Genomic DNA, 21,192 nt, shown 5'->3' on the forward strand with positions numbered 1-21,192 from the left:
ATTCTATGCTAATTGTGACTAATTGGCTAGCTCTGCCAGCTCCGCTATTTTGGTACAGTTGTCAACACGTTGCCAGTTAATCAATCAATCAGTCAATCAATCAATCAATCCCCTTGGCCATGTACCACTCTAAGTAGGCCAAATGATAGCGAAAAAGCAATCGAGCAAGAGAAAATCAAATTGGTAAGAGCTGCGAACACTTTATACGGCAAATAAATTAAAAATATTCTCGAACAGGTGAAGAGTCGAGCTGAACGACTGCCAGATACCACGGACAATAGGAAATTGCCAAGACTTGACTGAAACAGTTGAAGATTTGTTGTTTGTCGAGTTATACCCTATTTAGTCATTCAATATGTACAGGGTATACCGAAAGAGGCGCATGCTGAATCACAGACTAACCTTTTTTTCGGGCAAGTGCCGCATGTGGGTGTGTTTGAATGGGGGTTTATACACAAATACACACAACATAGTATATTGCCAGATATTTATCGGCTTGTCTAACTGAGTAACCTGGCTATAAACGCGCATTGCCGTCATTGGATTCTGTTGTTAACTGATTCATCATCAAGCCCGTCAAGCTCCGTTCAAATGAAATTGTTTACCTTGACGCATGCAACGGCAACAAGCAAGCAACGGAATCTAATGAAAACTGAAAACAACTAAAACGAATATATGGCAGAAAAAAAAAAATCACAATTGTACAATTAGTCATTTCATCAATTAATAATTAACTATTTTTAAACGTGCGCGCGGCGCTGCTCCATTGGCTGATGAGCTCAGTTTGAGGCAATTTCCAAAGCACGAGAGAGCGAGATGGAACGAGATAGCGCGCGACACACAGCGCACATTTTATATAAAGTTATTAACAAGCATGTTTCAAGATTTATCGTATTTTTTACACCTTGAACTTTGACGCAACAGACTTAAAAAAATGTTTTTTCTTACATGAAAAAAATTGCTGTGCAAAGCTCGATAAAGCAGCGAGCGCAGCTTGACAGCTTCTTGCTATGCGCGTGTGTGTGTGTGCATGTGAGCGTGTGTGCTCTATCAACAAGTATTTGCATGCAATAGTCCCAGCTGCACCTGTTACAACAACAACAGCAGCAACGGCAACAGCCGAAAGCTGTGCACATTGTTCGAAAATAGCAGCTAATTTAAGAGAGCCTAGCGCGCCAGGCGAATTGGCCAATTCGCCTCGTCTATTTGCATTTGACATTTTCCAATGCTGAGAGAGAATGTACGAAACGAAAGAGTTTGAGCGTCAAGCCTACTCTTAAGAATTCAGCACCGCATGACCTTCAGAGAGATATTTTTTGTTTTTTGTTTTTGTTTTGATTTTACAGTTTCTTTTAACTCTTTCTTAGGCGCATTCGCTGGGATGCTTAAAAAAAGAAGAGGAAAAAACACACACACACAAACAAAATTAACATAGCTCAGCTGAAGAAAGCTGCAATAAGACAAAAGAAAGCTGCGGAATTTTAGCAATGCGGCCAACACGATGGCCAATGGCCTCCCCAGCCGCCAACACAAGGCCTTAACAGCCAGACCAGTCTAACTATGCAGAGAGCGAGAGGGAGATAGAGAGAGAAAGACAGAAGCGAGAGAAAAAGAGAGAAAAAAGTGAAGATCGTTCATTGCTGTAAGAAAATCAACAAAAAATGCTGAAATAAAAACATAAATATATATAAATATACAAAATATATATGTATATATTTTCATATATATTTATGTATGTCTATATTGGTTATGTCTTAACTACATTAAAAGCTCGCATTATAACTAAAACGAGGCAATTTAAATGCATTCGAACACGCGCACACCTCACATGCCAGAGTCTGGCCATAGTCTATCTATGATGGGGTATTACCACTACCATTACCATTACCATCCATAGTTTTTGACATGCAATCTCTTGGCATTTTCTCAATATATAGTATTATGTGATCTCTGTTCGATTCTCTGCACAGCAAACAAACAGCTTAATTTGTTCAATTATAATTTCAGTTCGGTTTAATTAAAGTTGAATTCGAGTTTGTAGAATGTTTAATTTGTTTGAGAAATGATCTTAACTTTTCGAATAGCTTCAGTTGATTGAGAAAGGGAAATAGAAAGAGAGAGAGAGAGAGAGAGAGAGAGAGAGAGAGAGAGAGAGAGAGAGAGAGAGAGAGAGAGAGAGAGAGAGAGAGAGAGAGAGGGAAATGGAGACCTCTAATCACTCACAAGCTTGAAAAATAAGTGGGATAAAAAATGACATTCCATGGGATTTATTTTCTACATATTTTACATATACTATATACTATATATGTATATCAATCTATAAATCTAAATATCTTTATAATTCTGACATCTCTCTCTCTCTCTCTCTCTCTCCAACTTCAGCAAGATTCACAGAATTCAGTAATATTTTTGCATTTCTTGAGACTTGCCAATATATAATACATAAATGTATATATGTATAGCTAGTTGATAAAGTTTTGTATTGCTGTAAAGATGTCCAGCCAGAGACAGTTGCTCATAATGGTATACTCTTACTATCCATGGAGTCAGCTCTAGTTCGCTTCTTGTTTATCAACTTTCATATGGTTCACTATTGCAGCAACATTTTTGCGTTTTACAACACCTTTAAGTTGACAGATATGGGAGACTTTTGCCAATAGATACGTATATACATATATACACATATATATACATATATGTATATATAGGCGACTGTGGAGCTGGCTGAAGTAGGCATGATTGCATTTTTATTTACAGTTAGTCGCTTGGCCAAACGAGTAGCTGAATAAAAAGCATCGTAGCTATTGCCTCTGCCAGCGTCTCAGTCTCGGTCTCTGGCTTGTCGCCGGACGCCTCTGTCGCGCTGCCACTGCCTCTGTCGCGCTGCCACTGCCTCTGCCTCTGCCTCTGCCTCGGTCTCTGCTGCTGCTACTTGACTGTCTGTGGCTGTCTATCAACTTGTTTATGAGGCACTGTCTCTGTTTCTGTGTCTCCGCCGTTGTAAGCTTGACTGCTGCAAGCAGCAGGGGCACATTTGCTGTGGCACTTAGCCATTGCCATTACTGGTTGTTGTTGTTGTTGTTGTTGTTTGTTGCTGGTCAGATTTGCTTGGTGTTGTTGCTGCTTGTGCTGCTGCTGCTGCTGCTTGACTAGCGCTTTTAGAAAGTATGTCAATTTAGAAAAGCCGTTGACTGGACAACGCACACACACACACACACACAAATACACGCATGCAGACCTGCATGCACACACACGAGACATAGCCACATACAGTGCACATCTCTATATACATATAAATATATTTATATATAAATAAGCCAATATATTTGTAATACCAACCCAAGCAAATTTATTGTTGTTCTTCTTGTTGTTGTTGTTGCTGTTTGTTTTTTTCTTCTTGCAGTTCTGTTAATTGATGTTGACTTCATACAAATCGCACTTGAACACAACACACGAAAAAAAACGACATTTATTCAAATTGCAATTTCCATGGAAATAAAACCCAGGCGAATTCGAAACGTCACTATAAAAACTTTGCGTCTAATTGAAACGAGCGCGCCGTCGCGACTGTCTAACTAAAAGCTTGCTGCTGCGGCTGTTACTTCGGCGTCGTCGACGCTGCTGACTCCCAAAAGAGAGTGTGAGAGTCAACGAGAGAGGGAGAGAGTGTCAGAGTGAACGCGCGTGAGTGCGGGCGGGGTAAAGCTGCTGCGATGCTGCTGCTGCTTCTTCTTTAACTAACTCGAAACTCTGCTCAGCTAATAATCGTTGCGTGCGGTGCTTTGTACAGACGCGTTAGCAAGTTTGCTGCTGACTAAATGGCAAATTTTATAATAGAGCACGTTGTGCGCTGAAACGACACCAAAGCTTAGCAGCAACAGCAGCAGCAGCAGCAGCAACGCCAGCTTACGCGCGCAGCCACAAACAGATAGAGAGTAAGTGAGTGCGAGAGAGCGGAAGAGCAAAACGAAGCAAGAGAGCAAGGAAAGACAGTTAACAGCAGTCAAATAGCATTGTTGTTGCTGTTTGTAGATAGCACAGGAAATAATATCACACACACACTCATGTAAAGTAAGAGAGAAAGAGAGAGAGAGCGAGAGAGAGGGACATGCGGCATTTTATGCGATATGAGCGCCAAAACATATCAATAACAGCGAGCAACGTGAAGGGGGCATAGTTGGAAGCTTACGGTTGACACCGGTGACGGAGGCAGCTGCAGTCAATTGAAAGTTCGCTCAATGTCCCATAGATGGAGCTACAGCTGCAGGTGCAAGGTTGTACGGAGAGCAACAGCCAATAATAAAACCAAAGTCTACACTAATACACACACATTATGAGAAGTAGATAGAAACAGCCGCGATCACAACCAAAATTAGAACATTACGTACATACATATATATGTTTATAACCACTGTGAAAATAGTTTATCAATTTTGTTGTTCCTTCGCTTTGCTTTGATAAAAAAAAAAAATATTTATTAGGAAAAAACAAAATGATGAAGTAATGATTGAACTGGAAGGTTGACGAAATTTGAGAAATATTTATATATGCGCACATAAAACTATATATACTCCAATTGAGTTTATACTCCACGGGGTTTTTTCTTCCTCTATATGTATGCTGTACCCAAAAAACACATATATATGCCGCATGATATATGCCTTAACATATCTAAATAGACCAAGTTCAGTAATTTATCTGTACTCTTATTTTATGTGTAAATAAATAAGGTATTTTGATATACAGAAATATTTAACAACATACATATGACGGACGCCCTTTCGAGGTTAAGTTCAGCGGAATCCACAATTGCAATTCAAAATCACTTACAAAAGCAGAAATAAAGGAGAATGAACAATCGTTGTAGTGTTGTTGTTGCTGTGTCTGCCTTGAATTACACTCTCCACATTCATCTCTCCACTTCAGTTCACTCCTTACGCATTACCCTCGCTTGCACTCTCATTGTAAGGTCAACGCAGCTTGACTCTCGACTGTCTGTCAGTCAGCGTCGCAGTCAGCCTCGGTTCACTTTCAAAAGCATTTCGAGCAAAAGTAAAAGCTCTCCCACGCAGTTTTTAATGGTGGTATTGTTGGAAAGAGAAAGAGCAAAAGCAGGAGCAAGAGCAAGAGCAAGAGATCGCATATCGTAAATGTTAACGTTGCCGTTGACGCCAACGTTTTAAGTGTGCTGCACGCAATGCTTAAAGACATTTTTGTCCACTGTTCCCAGATAAGATAACGAGAGCGCCAGGCATTGCTCTATGGGAGGGGTTTGGCTATGGGACTGGAGGGGAGGTGAAGAACTGGTTAAAGTTGTATGTGGATCGGTTTTGGGGCGGCGTCGGAGGTCGACCGGCGATTGACCCACTAAACAACGTTGATGACGCAGCGGGTCTCTCAGAGAGCTTTTGACGTTGATTAATTTCTCACACTTCACTAAGTGGGTTAAGGGCAGTTCTGATTGGGCAGAGCCGCTGCTGCTGCTGCTGCAAGTGATAGCACAGCACTTTTAAGGCGTTGCCACCCACCCAGTCATACAACAACACAAAAACTCACACACATGCTTAAATTTCAGTTCCAGAAGTACACAAATATTTGTACTTACATGCAAATAATACACAAATTATAAAACGATAAAAAGCGCGCGCCAAAGCTTTCGCTCGCAGCTGCGCTCGCGCTTTTGCACTCGTACTTGCACACGTGCAAACAAAAAAAAAAAAAATAAACACAATTGTATATTTCGACAATTTTTTTTTATTTGCTGCTGCGCTGTCCGCTGACTTTACGTACCGAGAGTCAAATGCGAAATGAGCCGACGTCGCAGCGCAGCGCAGCGAATGCGAACATACAACGTTTTTATCTGTGTGCAACGGATGGGGCGGGGGATAAGGGGTACAAGGGGTGGCTTTCGATTCTCGAGAGATGCTCCACGAAATTGTAATGGCCGGCCAGCAGCCCAAAAAGCAAGTCACGCGGCTGACTTGAAGCTTCACACACACACAGGCAGACTCACACATATGCACAGCGAAGTGGAGAGCGAGAGATCGCTGAGCGTAACAAGTGTCAGTGGAGCTGCTATCAGGTGGCAACACTGGCGCATTGAAATTTGAAAGCAGGCGCCCACTTTTAACGTTTTTCGTTTCATATTAGTTTTGTTTTGTTACGTAATGCAGCCGCCGTCTACGCTGCCGCTGCCACCACCACCACCGGCTTTGCTTTGGTGCTGTACTCTACGCGCCGCTGCGCCCGCTTAACTAGTCAAGCATAACAACAACCCGTTTTGGTTAATTTACATAAAATACGATATAACAACAATAGCAAGTCGCTGCACACTTGTTGCGCAGCCCCTCCCACTCTCCCTTTACCTAACAATAAAATTAAAATGAAAATCTATCCTAGCGCTGCGCAGTCGACGCATGAGCAAACAAACTGAGTGAGAGTGCCGAAACAGCGGCGGCTGCGCAGCCGACTGTTGCGCTTCATGGCTAGCGCACGTGAAAGTACAAAAAAGAGCCGAAGAGAGAACAACAGACAGAGAGAGGATTTTGTTTTCAAGTTCGAAACCAACTTCGAATTTTTTGTGACTGAACGTCGACGTCGACGCCGCCGTTGTCGCATCGCTGTCTGCACTCAAAATGCAAATTGTAAATTCTGTTTTATTTCCATTACCTAAAAATATTCGCCTCGAAAATAAATTCAACAGGCAGCATAGTCGATGACGTCAGCGCGTCTTCTGCTGCTTTGTGTTTGTTGCTGCGCTGTGCAAAATTTAAGCGAATTCAATGCCAAACACATACACACACATATGCGCCCCTGAGGAGCAGAACACAATATCCGAAGACCAAGGCGACGACGAACGAACAAACGATAATAGCGTCGCGGCGTAGGCGCAGCTAGTGATGTGCACATTACTAGTCACGAGGGAGTGCACGTGCTTGAAAAGTGAAAGCCAAAAACAATTCTCACATCTTCAACTTGTGGTGTCATCAGTCCTAATTACACAAAAGTCAATTTGATAACTTGAATTGCAAACTCAAATTAACTTATTTTTAGAATATTTAACACAAATGAATATCGGATATTCAAGTGTTACTGTGTTAATTTATATTTCACGCTCACATATGTACATATAACACGCGCACATCAGTAGCAGCAGTAGTGGCAGCAGCGTCAACGTTGGGTGCTTACCTGTGGCTGCTGTTGCTTCTTCACAGCGTTTTGTTTTCTTCTCTTCAGCCCAATAAAAACAACAGAAAATCGTTGGGTAGCTACGCAAATTTCGCACAAAATGGCAACGCTGGCACACAAACTGGTTTTGTCTCAGTTTGCTGGATGAACAGCAATGAATATGTGGATATATAAGTACATAAATCATAGAAAATAAGGTGTTAATTGATGAGAGCAATGGGAGAGCGAAAGAGAAAGAACAAGAGAGAGTGAGAGATTAAGATAGAAAAAGATTTTAACACAGCTTCGGTCACCCGCCCATTTTGGACATGTTCAACAAGCTAATTACGAATCGTTCTACTTTTGGCCGATAAATCAAATAATGAATGAACAGGCTTGCTCTCTCTCTCTCTCACACACATACATACATACATACACACACACAGACAGAGAGAAAAAGAGCGCGTTGACGTTACCAGTAACTGAGCGAGTATAAACAACTGAGCACAAATGAGCACAACTGCGCCGCAGCATCCGCTGCTACATCATTTGCCAGTGCCTTCCTCTCTCTCTACCGATCAATGTTTTTTGTCTTTTTGCCTCGAGCGCACGGCGAAGAGCACGAAAGTGGGAAGAGCTCGGTTGTTGTTAGAGCTTAGAGTTTGGTTGCCAATAGGCTTCGGTTTTGTGGTTATTTACTTCTTGTTTTGTCTCTTTTACGCTGCTTTCTTGCTGCCACAAGGCAAACCGTTACAAATGGCATGGGAATGTCAAGCCATTGAGATGCTGAACAAATCAGAAAGAACCAGAACAGCAAAGCGTTTAACTAATGTCCCGGTTCAATAAAATTCGAAAAAAAATCTCATACAACACACATATGCATGCGTGCGTGTGTGTATGGTAGAAGCAGGTCAACCGTCAAACCAGTGCTGCCAGCTTTTTTTTCCAGTCAAATCAGGATTGGGAATGTGAAGTTATTAGATCTTATTCAAAACTCACACAGAATCCAAACAAATTCTGTAAAATGAAGAAAGAACGTTCAGCTTATAAATTGGAACAATGTTAAAACTTCTAACTGGAAAATGCGCCTTTATGCTAATGAGATAATATGCTGTTGTTGGGCTAACTTATGTGTAGACACACATACATACATATAAATATACTTACACGCATACATATGTGAGTATGTTTGTATGTATGCGGCGACATATGATAGACGGAAGTAAGCGACCTGCAGACACAAAGAAAGACAGTAACACAATATAAGACGACGCAACATAACGTGTATATGTATGCGTGTATGAGTGAGTGAGTAAGTGGAAAAACTTTGAACGACCCGCTGGAAAAACGGTGGTTGCGAGACGGCATTGACTGCAATTTTCACACGCTTTGCCTAACACAACAATAATAAGCAGCAAAAGGTAGCCGGCGGGCAGCGACAGTGATTTATGGCAGCTGGCACACCAATAACAAAAACATACATACGTACATATGTATGTATATATATATACACATACACAAAATACAAAATGCATATATTAATTCTCACATTATTTTCCATTGTCTCGCTCTAGCGCACAGCGCGCGCGCTAGCTACTTTAGGGAGAACTCAAGCTTGGCACTGAAATTCAAATATTTAACAGACTTTTTGGCGAATTTGATTTAAAGCGGCGGCGGCAGCAGCAGCGGCGAAGAGAGCTAGCATGCAGCGAAATGTCTCTCACTCTCACTCTCACTATCTGATTTGTTGTTGTTGCTGGCAGACAACGATACTGTGTTAGTTGCATGTTTTAGCAAGTAAATACAACAAATATGAAGTGTCAACGGCAAATTTGCCAATTTGCAATGCCAAAAAACGGAAAACGTTGACACAGCGGCGCGCGGGCCGGTTAATGACTCACTCAAACCACTTCAACTCAAGTCGCGCTCTCTCACACTAGCTGACATGCACGCATACTAGCGCACACACACAAACACATATATGCACACTGACGCCGCGCACACCGGTATTTCAACATTGCGTTACACACTCATTCCGTTTGCTCGGTTGCTTTCTTGCCATCCCACTTCATTTTTATTGCCATTAATGCTGCATGATCACACACAAAAAAAATATTTAAAAAACTGAAAACCTTTTGTACTAGGTATACCCGTACGACTGCATATAATGAACCAGGCAAACGTGTAGGATATGAAAACCAATTAAATTGGCGGAACTCACCTGCAATTTCGGCTGACACCGGCAGTGTTTGCGTGGAGTTTTCCTTTCGTTTTAGTTTTATGTACAACGCAGCATACACTCAAACGCCAAAATACTATCGTTGTTTGTTATTGGCTACAAAGTCGCAGAAAATCACACAAAACTTGAACGAAAAAAAAATAATAGAATAAAACTGCTTCAGTGGCGCGGCGGGCACAAAAGCACAAAAATTACTTCGTTGTCGCTGTCGCTAGAGCTGCACCATAATCGATAGTATCGATAGTTCTGTCACCCAAAGCGAATGCAGAGAGCACCACCGTCTGCTGGCGGTCGTTCTCAGTGTGTAAAAGTATGCTGAACTGCTATTGGGTGCCTTCACTTATGTGCCTATACAGACTTGCGTATGTGTGTGTGACGGTGACTCAATGCGAAATGCGATGTAATTTAAATCTGACTCCTATTTAAATTGCCTAGCGCGCAGTTTTTTTTTATTGTTATTAGCCACTTAGGTAAAGGAAAGCGAGCTGGCGATCATTAATATTAGAGATGGATACATATTTCGACACATAGAAGAAAGAACTCGATATGATTTCGATATCGTAGGATTAGTTTACTTTATCGGCAGCTATTTCTTACTGCTGGTATTTATTCGCTTGCCTCCACAGTTTATCGATAACTGTGTTGGCGCGTGCAGCTGGTATTTGAAAAATGTCGGCCAAATGTAAATTTAGATACGAAAAAAAAAACAAATTTATTTAGCTTCAATTGAGGTGAGTATCGGGCGTCAAAAATAACTTATAATGCGCAACATTTCATGCTGAGCTCACTAATTTTGTACTCATCGAGGTCACATAGAGAGAGAGATAGAGAGAGAGATAAATGGAAATAGAATCAACTCGAAGTAATTAAACAAAAACACTTATGCTACGTCCAGGCGCTCCCGCAGCAGGCGCTCGCGACTCTCCTGCGGGTTGAGCAACACCTTCACCAGGTGCTCCACCGTTGGCCGCTCCGCGGTGCACAGTACTTTCAGCCCCAGCGACTCCAGGGCGCGTCGAGTGCTCGGCCCAATGGCCACCAGCTTCCACTGATCCGGCGAAATGTTGCGGGCCTTGAAGTATTCGTAGGCACAATTCACACCGGAGGGTGAAAAGAATGCCAGGAACTCAATGTTCTCCGCCTTCAGGGCACGATCCATGCACTCGGCCAGCTGTGGATTGCACTTCGTCTCGTACACCTCACACGCATCCACACAGAAACCATTCTCCGCCAGCTTCGAGAGTAGCGTGTCCGTGGCTAGATTGCCGCACGGCAGCAGCAACGGCAGATTCCGTGATCCATCGAAGGTGTCCACAATGAAGTCGCCCAGATTCCGGGCGTTGCCCGTCTGCTTGCCGTGGGTGAATAGTTGCTGCAGTGTGTTCATGGCCAGATTGTGCGTAACCTCGCCAACAGCATAGTTATGCAATAGCTTCCAACCGCTGGGCAGCTCCGCCAGCTGCAGAGCCTCGGCAACGGCCTCAACACACCTCGGACTGGTGAATATGATGCCCGCATATTTGTCCGGCGTCTGCAGCTTGGCTCGCAACTGTTCAAGATTCTTAAAGCCGAAGCTCAGCGTCGGCACGAACAGCGGCTGAAAGTTGTGCGCCAGCAGGGTCTCCGCGTAGACATCCGTGCTCTCCGATTCCGATTTGAATATAATCACCGTCCGCTGCTGGCTGCTCATCTTGCTGTTTGCCGTTTGCTCTCTGTCACGTCACGATCGATCGCCGTTTTTCGCTATATCTATATATCTAAATATGCCGATTATATAGTAAATGCAGTCGCAGTTCCTATGCAACTGCAGCGCTTTTTTTTTCCTTTCTTTATTTTCTTCGTTGTGCCTCCTTCTTTCTTATTACTGCCGCCGTTGGCCAGTGGCCCAACGATTTTTATTTTATTTTTATTGTTGCTGCTGCACTGCTCGCACAGCTGTTTTGCCGGCCTGCCGTGGAGTTGCCAGATAGTGCAAAAGTAGCTCCATCAACGCGTCAAAGGGGCCAGAGGGCGAAAATTGATTTTATTTGAAACTTATACACGAATGTAGAATACGAAACTTAATTTTTTCATAAAATTGATAAACTGATGTAAAACTTAAAGTAAATATTTCTTGTAAGTTTGGATGCGTTTTATTTTACAGCATCTCATATATTTTTATATATCTTCTTTATTCAACTTTATATCTTTAGATAAAAACATCAATATTTTCAATCAGTTAAAAACGCATGTATTTAAATATTTAATGATGAAATTATAAAAAAAATAGATATTTAATCAGTCTCATAAGTTTTAATCTCTTGTTTTTATTTTAGTTATTTTTTTGATAAAAATAAATTTGTTTTCAAATATAAATGCTATATTTGTTTTTGTTTTCTTTTTTTCATTCGAAACCTGAAATATTGAGATATTTGTTGTTTCTTTTATATATAACAATACTTTGGCAGATTGTAATAAATACTTTAACTATTCTGCCCATTATATGTTAGGATATCTTTAAAAATAATTTGCTGGGGAACTGGACCGGGGTGGTTAGTATGTCTATGTTTTTTTTTTTTTTTTTTTTTTTTTTTTCAGATTTTGTTCTGTCAACATTTCTTAAATTGTAAGATCGATCCAGTTCGGTTAGCTCTGAAAACTATTCTACAATTAATTATAATTTTAGTTTTAAAAGATATCATTAAGCAAGATGTTAGCCTATATAGTAAATATATATCTATGAAGCGTCCTTGATTCCTGAGTCGGTATACTATTATAGTTATATAGCTACAGTATTATGGTTAGTGTTTCGTGTTTTGTTTTTATTGTTCAAACCACAAAAAAAAAAAAAAAAAAAAAAAAAAAAAAAAAGAGAAAATAAAAAAGAAAATAAAAAGAGAAAATAAAAAATAAAACATAAAAAGAGAAAATAAAAAATTTTGAAACCAAAAACCTGAAAATTTACCGAAATAATAAACACAAGATAATTAACTAGAAGAAGACTAGATCAAGACAAATCAATCGGTCTTGGCGGCTCCGTCGCGTTCCATCCACTTGCGCAACAGATCCCCGGGACGAATCTCGTTTACTCCCTGTCCGGCGTACGACGAGACACGAGGCGACTGCAAGCGCAAAGGTAATGTGTAATCACGTCCCACACCAGCATTAAGATTTTTCAACGATGACTGGTCCTGTCCTGAAACTGAGCCAAACTGTGACTCCAGACGCTGATTGCCCAGCTGCGACTCGAAGCCTGAGGACTGGGACGAGGTGCATGAGATGTCGCGAATGTTGTTGTCGTTGCAAAGCATTAGATTGGCGGTGTTTGGCTCATCTAGCAGATCCGGCTGCGAATGGATACAGGTGGCGTTCACCCAGGCGGAGATGTTGCTTTCGCGCTGCTGCTGCAATATGAGGTGCGACGGACAGAGCAAGTTGTTGGTGGAGCGAGTCATCGGACGCTGATCATAGCCATTGGTGGTCCGTCCAGAAGTCTGATAATTAGAGTTAATGCCGTTAGTGCGCTGCCATATACCATCCCCTGCATGCGTGTTCATGCCCACAGCATAGTTGTTGCGCCAGTCCTGCTGGTCCACGCTGGCGGTCGAGTACACGGAGGTCTGGGTGAGATAGTTAGTGCTGTAGCTGGTGGCTGGCATCGGTGAAGGCAGTGGCGATGCGGACATCGGATTGAAGTTTGTGCGCTGCGAAGAGACACGCAGCGAACCCATAGACAGGACCGAAGGTGCAATAAGTGGCTTGCCCAAACTGTTGAGGCTGGCGCTGCGCAACTGTGGGGCCGGATTCGATTTCAGGGTTAGAGCTGGGATTTGGGTCGGGGCCGGGCTCGGGGTCCGACAGTTGGAGCTCAGCACCGACAGGTTGCCACACTGGCTGGCATTGCTGTTGTTGTTGTTGTTGTTTCCATTGCAGCTCAGCTGCTCGCTGATCATGCTGATTGTCTCCTCGTCATTGATGCATTCGTCTGTACAGAGGCGATGGAAGCTTTCGGACGCCGACATCTCCTCCAAGCGACTGTCATCACGCATATACAACAAGATCAGGGTGAACAAGCTGCCCAACAGCTTTGGCAGGAATGGGATTAGTGAAGCTCGGAATAGGAATCGATATGGAAAATTAAGAGTACTCACAATGAATGTAATGCCATTGATGGCCTCAGAGATCAAAACGGAACCTTTGGCATAGATGCTCCACAAGACGAGCAGCGCGGTATAGCGACTCAACTTGAATCCAGAGACAATGTTACTTATAAAACTGATGACCAGCATGGCATACGGATAGAAGCTGCTGTAGCAGCTGTTGAAGGTGAGCTCGTCGGCTTGGGACTGCGGTGTGCCCACGGAGTACAAGATCAGTTTGCCCACGATGGCGGCAAACATCCAGAGCTTTGAGAGGAAGTCCTGTTCGGCCAGCCACTCGCTGGCATAGGCGACGGTCAGATGCAGCATGGTCAGGGCGTGGGTATAGACGAAATAGGTGGGCTTGGCCAGTTTGTTGCCCAGCATCTCGTTGAACTGCTCCGATGTGGCCGTGGGGAGAGTGCACAACAGACAGACGATGTTGACCATTGTCATTACCTTCATCCAGAGCTTGTAGCGCATCAGGCAGCGTTGCTTCTGGGCACGAGCGAGACGCTCATAATGCGGCTGCTTGAGCAAGGCGGCGCCCTTCATAATGAAATTCAGCAGCTTTGCGCCCAGCACCATTTTCTTCTTGTCGTGGAGCACGCGGTTGACATGGCGCTCACAGGTGGTGCAGAGGCGATAGCGCTGTTCCAGCTCTTGTCTATGGTCAAGCGAATGAGTGAATCTATGAGGCAGAAGGGAACATTCTCTGGACTACTCACTTAAAGCGTTTCAATTCCTGGTCGAAGCGTGCCTCGCTACGTGGCTCGAACTGAGCCAGCTTCTCGACCTTCAGGCGCTGCGCTTCATTGCACTGGGCGCACAGTCCGTTGTCATTCGGTGGCGGCTGTCCGCCGGCCATGGCATTGCCATAGTAAGCATTGGCACAGAGCCCGGCGTTGTTGCTGTCCATGGAGGAGTTGGCATCGGAACGTGTGCTGCAGTCATGCTCAGTCAATATATCACGGTTATAGTCGCCATCGCGAGTAAAGCCATTATACTGCTCGCATTCGGGACAGTTCCAGCTGTTTCGATCGGCGTACGGCACGCAAGAGTTTGTGTTGCAGAACCAACAGTTTACCGTTATGCCGAAACGTGAGCTAACCACGAATATACATACATATACATATCAATTGAAGCATAATTGTTACCTCATGTCCCATTCCAAAATACATACATACATACATACATAATATGAAAAAAATTTCTGCCTTACTTACCGCACGTACACGTACATCTTGAAGAGCATTAAACAGACCACAAAACTAAGCGCCAAAATCGGCAGCGCCTTGGCAGCAATCATTAATAGAAGAGATTTCATTGTATTTTTGTTTGTTTCCGGTTTTAAAATTTTCTTTTTAATTTTATTTGACTAGAACTACTTCCAATCACAGTCACGATAAAATGAGAGAAAACAAACGTCAAACTATTTATATATACGTATGTATATGACAACTACAAAAAACCGGGCAGTGACAGCGGCTAGTTCTTGTCCTTTTATGTCAGTTTGCTTAAGGCAATATCGATGACGATACGGGAAACACGACTGAGCGATGCGATAGCCGGCACTATTGAATAAAAATTCTGAAGCTATGTAGCAAGGTATGCTGCTCAAAATATGCATGGCATATTTTCACAAATAAATATTTACGCTAGCCAAGCTACCCAACACACGGCATTGCACGGCATTAAATAAGTAAAATATTTATGAAAATAATTTGCATACTAATTATAAATCTGCGTACATGCAAGAATGTTGACTGGCTTTGATAGGTCTTTGAATGAAAATGCTTCTATAAGATTAATTCAACTTAATCAATAATATCAATTTTTGATTAAGAGCAGTAAATTAAGCATTGCTATCCTGTCATGTTTTGCATTCAGCATATAAGTTGCATAGCCAAAATGTGTATGTTATCGATGAATCGATTATGTTAGCTGGCCACACGAAAACGTTGACAAGCGAATGCTTAACACGAGCCGTGTGTTTTGAAAGCCGCTAGCACGTTGCACGTGTTAACAAAAAGTGTTTAATTTGATTCATAATATACAGAACAGGAACGTTAAATCAAAATATTGAGACAAAATGCAACACGACGATGTGAGTATACCAAATTCAAATAAGTTAATCTAAATAAAACTGTTCGCTCTCGCCCAGGTCGTTTGGAGCATCATCAACAAATCCTTCTGCTCACACAAAGTCAAGTAAGTTACTATAAATTGAATTAAAATGGAAATGACATTGAGAAGCAACAAATTTTTTCTTGTAGAACTGATACGCGCACCTTCTGTCGTCATGAATACAATCTGACGGGCTTGTGCACGCGTCGCACCTGCCCGCTGGCCAACTCACAATATGCAACAGTACGCGAGGAAAAGGGCATCATATATCTGTTCATTAAGACGGCGGAACGGGCACATATGCCGAGTAAGCTGTGGGAGCGCATCAAGTTGTCGCGCAATTTCGAGAAGGCCATCCAGCAGATTAACGAAAACCTCGTTTTCTGGCCCAAATACATGATAGCCAAGAACAAGCAGAGATTCCTGAAGATCACACAGTATCTGATGCGCATGCGAAGGCTGAAGCTGCGCCGCCAGAAGCTGATTGTGCCGCTATCCACGAAGATCGAACGACGCGAAGCGCGCCGTGAACAGAAGGCGCTCATCGCGGCCAAGATCGATAATCACATTGAGAAGGAGCTGCTGACGCGCTTGAAGAATGGCACGTACAAGGATATCTATAATTTCTCACAGACGGCGTTTAACAAGGCGCTGGAAGCGGAGCATGTGGACGAGGATGAGGACGAGCGCGAGGAGGAGGACGAAGAGGAAGAGCGCGAGCATGAGACGGAAATGGAAGTGGATGAAGCCAGGGAGCTGCGACGTGCACTCAACGATACAGAAGAGTTTGTCGAGGCGGACAGCGATGATGATGAAGACGAGGACGAGGATTATGGCGATGAGGATGATGAAGATGAGGAGAGCGATTCAGGGCAGCGCGAAGAAGTGGAAATGGACAGCGACTTTGCGCAGTCCGACGATGATGATGACAACGAAGATGATATTGAGGTACAAATTCAGATAGTTCACATTTACTATGTTATTTTTTCTTCGTTTTGTTTTTGTTTTTCACTTCAATTGGCAATTTAACATTCGACAGAGTTTATTGTTGACATTTGCATCGTTCAGAATTTGTTTTGTTTCGCATTTGTTTCTTATGCAAAAATCATGCATTGCCCAAGTCTAATTACCATAATTTGCAATGAAAACAAGACAAGTTTGTTTTTTGTTTTGTTGCCGGCCGGCAGAAAGTAGACGACAGCGCTGCCGGCGTCACTGCCAACGTTCTCGACTGCTGGCTGCGGCGCTGATAGCACCATGCACATCAAGCGACGACGGCGACGGCAGTCGATGAACGCGCGCGCGCGCATATTGACTCGCAACCTGAGGCGCGCTTTTCGAGTGACAAATTGCCAAAAAAAAAGACAAACGAAAAAAAAAATCATAATAGAAAAGAACAACTATAAAAAGCAGTGTTAAATAACGCAAATGTTTTATGCAGGACACCCACGTGCCGACGAAATCCACAAAGAAGCGCAGCTCCGAAGATAAGAAGTCAAAGACAACAACAGAGGCAGCCACAAAGGATACAACAACAACAACAACAACAGTTGCAGCTAAGCGACGCGGCAAACCGAAACTGCAAGTGGAATATGAAGTTGAATATGAAGCTGAGGCTAATCCAGCACGGCAAATGCGTCATAAGTGAGGTAGAAATAACGTTTAATAAAGCAGAGGCAGACAGAAGAGCAGATTTAAATAACATACGACTATTGTTTTTGTTTTTTTGTATAGATCTAATTAAATGGTAATGTGAATAAGAAGGAAAACACAAGAAACAAAAAAAAACCAAAGCTTTTAAGATTCTACTCTAAAACGAAAGAGATAGCAATAGCGATTGCATATCAAATTTCATGCGTGCGTGTGTGTGTGTGTGTGTGTGTGTGTGTGGTCAAATATGGCATGAACTTGACATTGACATTTGTTGTTGTTGCTATTTGACTGCCTGGCTTTAAATGTTTGCTGTGAAGTCGCAAAAACCAGTTCGTAGTAACTACAAATATTAAATTGCTTAGTTTTTTTTTACATTCAATTACAACAAAAGTTGGCTGGCCAATTAAAAAAAATTAAATAAAACAAAACAAAACGAACAAGAACGATAAGTGAATATATCTATGTATACATACTTATGTATGTATGTATGTATGCATATAGAATGCACGCCAAGTTCAATGCAGCTGTGGCGACGCCAACTGCGACGTCGACGTCGACGCAGACGCCCCTCAAGGCTTTTGCTGAGCCAGCTTCAGCTTCAGCTTTGCAATTGTTTATATTTTGTTATTTACTCTCGTTACGGGCTACTGACGCTAATATCACTAAAACGACCAAAGGTTCTATATATTTTAACACACACACGCACACACACACACACGCACGCATACCCACAGATAAAATAAAGTCGTCAACAATTGCCAATTAACAAGATTTTATGATTCTCACTTTTGCGGTTCAAACTGCAGCACTGAAGGTGAAGCGATTGAACTCAATTTGTTTAGCTAATGGCAAAAACTTCATTTTCCTTTTAGACTTGGCCAACATCAATTAATATCAAGTGCTTTGTTTCATTTATAAAATCTAAACAAACAAAAACCAAATGCAACGACGCAGCATCCAGCTAAACTAGTCTTTATTGGTTAAACCGTTATGCATGAGAGTGGGAGGGACAGAGATATACAAATATACCTACATGTATGTATGTACATACATATATGTATATTTAAATAGATCTTGACCGCATTTAGAATGAAATTAAAGTCGAAACCTTTCTAAAGCTTTTCATACCGCGTTGTCTAAACAGATATGCATAAATATGTATGTATATGTACATACATGTGTGTACACATACATACATACATACATATGCTGTTGAGGGAAATATGTATATATGTATGTATGTACATATGTGCATATATATTTATAAAGATCTTGACTGTTTTTATAATGCAAGCAAAGTCTTAACTTTTCTAGAGCTTTTTTGTTGTACTATGTGATAAAAAACGCTAAAGTTAAACACGGTAGCACATGGGATTTTGTTGTTGTCTAATAATATATTATCATCCTAATTGCAGATAGCTAATCTCGTGTCTCAGTAGTAGAAGTATATAAGTATATATTTTTTTCATTTTTTTTTTTTTTTTTCAAATGATGTATACTTTTAGTCATCAAAATATAGTAAGAAATGAAAATTGTGATGCTATCTAGTATTAGACAAATTACATTTATCTATATAGACAGTTTTACTACTATTTGGATTATACGAAAATGCCAATTCAAGAATGGGAGTAATTGGGCGTAATAATGCTCTAAATTCTGATTAATTCAATGCCAAGACGACTAAAGCAAGGGTGCTCTATTTAAAGTTTATTTAGGATTTACGAAGTAAAATTCTGATTTTGTCCCAGTTACTTATTTCACGCGCATTTTATGCCAGAAATTCATATAAATTACACTAAATAGTCAAATAAAAGTTATACACATTTATTTAGCTTCTTCAATAATTTTTTATTAAAATAAAATATGATTAAGGTTTTTCTACATATCTCTCTAAATCAAAATAAAATTATGTATTCAATAAATTTTCACTTCAAATTTCGCTTAAGACTACATTAAATCTAACAAAGTAGGTCATAGCATTTATATTTAATTGGGACTGCGAGAAGAGGCAAGCTGTCAATACGGCAGTATTCATTCAAATAGTAGTGGATGTGCTTCTGGAAAAAAATAGACAAACCGAAAAAGATTTGCTATAGAGTACAATTAAAATACAATGATTGACAAAATTCAATATGTATATATGATAATGTTGTACAAAATGAATATTAAGATTAACATATATTGAGGATAAGTTATATGTTAATATCGTGCTTAATATCCATAGCTCATTTTCACTACTGTTTCGATGACTGCCGCCGTATTGACCAGAAATACGCTTAAAAGTATGAATGCATTACAAAACGATGACAATCTTAATTTTCTAATGCACAAGAGATAAGTATTTCTGTAATTGTAACAATTTTTTACATAAACTTGTTGATCTCTTACTTATTATCGCCCCAATCAAATACAAATGCTATGTATATCTATACACACATAGATAGTAAATTAATCAAAGAACTTTTTCACTTAGCTTTATATATTTATATATATATAAAAAAAAAAACAACAAAAAGTGGTAGAAGCAATACATTCACTGCCTACGTTCAGGTAAGATTGAAATTAGAATCCAAAATTCGTACGAATGGGACGCATCTCACACTGCTGCTAGTATCAATCTCATTTGCTTTTCCACAATGTAATTAGTTGCAAATGACTTGATTTATTGATTGATTACTGACTAAATCAGTGCACTATCTTTATTTCGTACTTTTGCTTACTGTTGTTGTTGTTGTTGTTGCTGTCGTGTTGTTTTTATATCTTAAGCCCATTGATATTAGGCTATAAGTGGTATTTGGTTGCGTTTGGCTAGTCAGCAGTGGAGGCCATCTCAGGCATTTGGACTGAACGCCGCCTGACGCAGCAGAACATAGATCTTCTCCTTGATCCAGTCCTTGTTGTAGGGCGCGTAGGTATTGGTGCTCTTTTGATAGACCAAGCAGCTAATGTCGATTAGCGTATCGATAAAGTCAAACAGCTGACTGATGTCGTACGTAATGGTGGGCGTGTTCGGATTGCGTCGCTTCAGATGCTCCTCATAGATCTTGCAGACGCCTTCCATGCATTCATTGACGCTCTCATAGTCGCAATAGGTTCGCGTCTCCGGCCGTGCGCCCGGCTGTACCAGCAAAATGGTGTGCGACATATCGATGCTATCAATGCAGAAAAACAAAACTAATATAAAGAGAAACAGAACATTAACAACAGAACATTAGCAACTAAAAACGAAAATTGTAACCAAAAAATTTGCGCCTAGAGCAAAAGAGTTTTGGGTTAAACTTCATGCTTTTTTGTTTGTTAAATGCTTACCCTTCTCTTACTGTACTTCTTGCCTCCGCTTCTGTCGCAGTTGTGTTATTGTAGTTGTTCTTGTAGCTGTTGTGAAGTTCGTTGAATTCAGTACAGCAAATGCATGAATTCTAGAAGCGAAAGGAAAACACAAACATTATTGTACACACATGCTATGCTCATCACTTAAGTATGCAAATTCAAATTAAATAATAATAACACTGCAATTTTCGTCTATTCTTTTGGCATTGTCTGTTCGTCGCTAAATTTACATACATAGATTGCGATGCGAGACACCGGCAGCGCCAGCGGCACAGTTTTACTCCCTCTCTTTTTGCCGCCAGCTCTACACAAGCAAACATGCGTATACATGTACAGACAGCGGCAGCGTGCGGTGACTGGTAGCCAGAGTTTGAGTATAAAACTAATATGCATTTTATATGGCCAAACTTACCTGATTATTAACGGAAAATCTCGTGTACTGTGTGGGTTGTGTGTATAATGTATATATTAAACGTTATAATTTTAATATTTTTCTCATGGCTTGTCGCTGCATCTGCTGCTTCTTCTGTGCGGTTAGTGTTGCCCAATAGTACAAAC

The 21,192-nt window shown here is 41.3% G+C and overlaps 5 protein-coding genes across 6 annotated transcripts in view; 1 reads left to right on the plus strand and 4 right to left on the minus strand.

The window, feature by feature from the left end:
- Positions 1-21,192, minus strand: part of Moe (moesin) — a 52,628-nt gene that overhangs the window by 17,419 nt on the left and 14,017 nt on the right. The gene's annotated exons all lie outside the window — the stretch shown is intronic.
- On the minus strand, positions 10,094-11,371 carry Uros1 (Uroporphyrinogen III synthase 1). Its single transcript, XM_018107992.3, has one exon. The coding sequence runs from the start codon at positions 11,094-11,096 to the stop codon at positions 10,287-10,289; it is 810 nt and encodes a 269-aa protein (XP_017963481.1). The 5' UTR covers positions 11,097-11,371; the 3' UTR covers positions 10,094-10,286.
- On the minus strand, positions 11,995-15,058 carry LOC115565269 (uncharacterized). Of its 2 annotated transcripts, none has more exons than XM_089262971.1 (5): positions 14,751-15,058; positions 14,253-14,630; positions 13,537-14,191; positions 12,369-13,470; positions 11,995-12,177 (listed from the first exon to the last, which is right to left on the minus strand). In XM_089262971.1, the coding sequence occupies exons 1-4, from the start codon at positions 14,849-14,851 to the stop codon at positions 12,403-12,405; spliced, it is 2,202 nt and encodes a 733-aa protein (XP_089119097.1). In that variant the 5' UTR covers positions 14,852-15,058; the 3' UTR covers positions 11,995-12,177; positions 12,369-12,402. The 2 variants fall into 2 exon arrangements, with proteins under 2 accessions (XP_089119097.1, XP_089119096.1); XM_089262970.1 differs by having other exon boundaries at positions 11,995-12,172; positions 12,366-13,470.
- Rbm13 (RNA-binding motif protein 13) lies at positions 15,474-17,737 on the plus strand. The gene is made up of 4 exons (XM_030390340.2): positions 15,474-15,631; positions 15,689-15,735; positions 15,801-16,599; positions 17,093-17,737. The coding sequence occupies exons 1-4, from the start codon at positions 15,617-15,619 to the stop codon at positions 17,297-17,299; spliced, it is 1,068 nt and encodes a 355-aa protein (XP_030246200.1). The 5' UTR covers positions 15,474-15,616; the 3' UTR covers positions 17,300-17,737.
- On the minus strand, positions 20,098-21,187 carry e(r) (enhancer of rudimentary). The gene is made up of 3 exons (XM_089262975.1): positions 21,047-21,187; positions 20,614-20,723; positions 20,098-20,478 (listed from the first exon to the last, which is right to left on the minus strand). Exon 3 carries the CDS (start codon positions 20,447-20,449, stop codon positions 20,135-20,137), a length of 315 nt encoding a protein of 104 aa, XP_089119101.1. The 5' UTR covers positions 20,450-20,478; positions 20,614-20,723; positions 21,047-21,187; the 3' UTR covers positions 20,098-20,134.

The sequence above is a fragment of the Drosophila navojoa genome, chromosome X (assembly GCF_054131105.1).
Source record: "Drosophila navojoa isolate 15081-1374.11 chromosome X, UAZ_NAV_1.0, whole genome shotgun sequence".
NCBI classification, from domain to species: Eukaryota; Metazoa; Arthropoda; class Insecta; order Diptera; family Drosophilidae; genus Drosophila; species Drosophila navojoa.

Excerpts from the sequence above, each read along its gene's own strand:
- Uros1 (XM_018107992.3), bottom strand. The coding sequence starts at position 11,096 with ATGAGCAGCCAGCAGCGGACGGTGATTATATTCAAATCGGAATCGGAG.
- LOC115565269 (XM_089262971.1), bottom strand. The coding sequence starts at position 14,851 with ATGAAATCTCTTCTATTAATGATTGCTGCCAAGGCGCTGCCGATTTTG. Across the intron at positions 14,631-14,750 it reads AAGATGTACGTGTACGTGCG|CTCACGTTTCGGCATAACGG; the intron begins GTAAGTAAGGCA and ends ATTCGTGGTTAG. Across the intron at positions 13,471-13,536 it reads TCAATGGCATTACATTCATT|CTGTTGGGCAGCTTGTTCAC; the intron begins GTGAGTACTCTT and ends TTCCTGCCAAAG.
- Rbm13 (XM_030390340.2), top strand. Across the intron at positions 15,736-15,800 it reads TTCTGCTCACACAAAGTCAA|AACTGATACGCGCACCTTCT; the intron begins GTAAGTTACTAT and ends TTTTTCTTGTAG. Across the intron at positions 16,600-17,092 it reads ACAACGAAGATGATATTGAG|GACACCCACGTGCCGACGAA; the intron begins GTACAAATTCAG and ends TGTTTTATGCAG.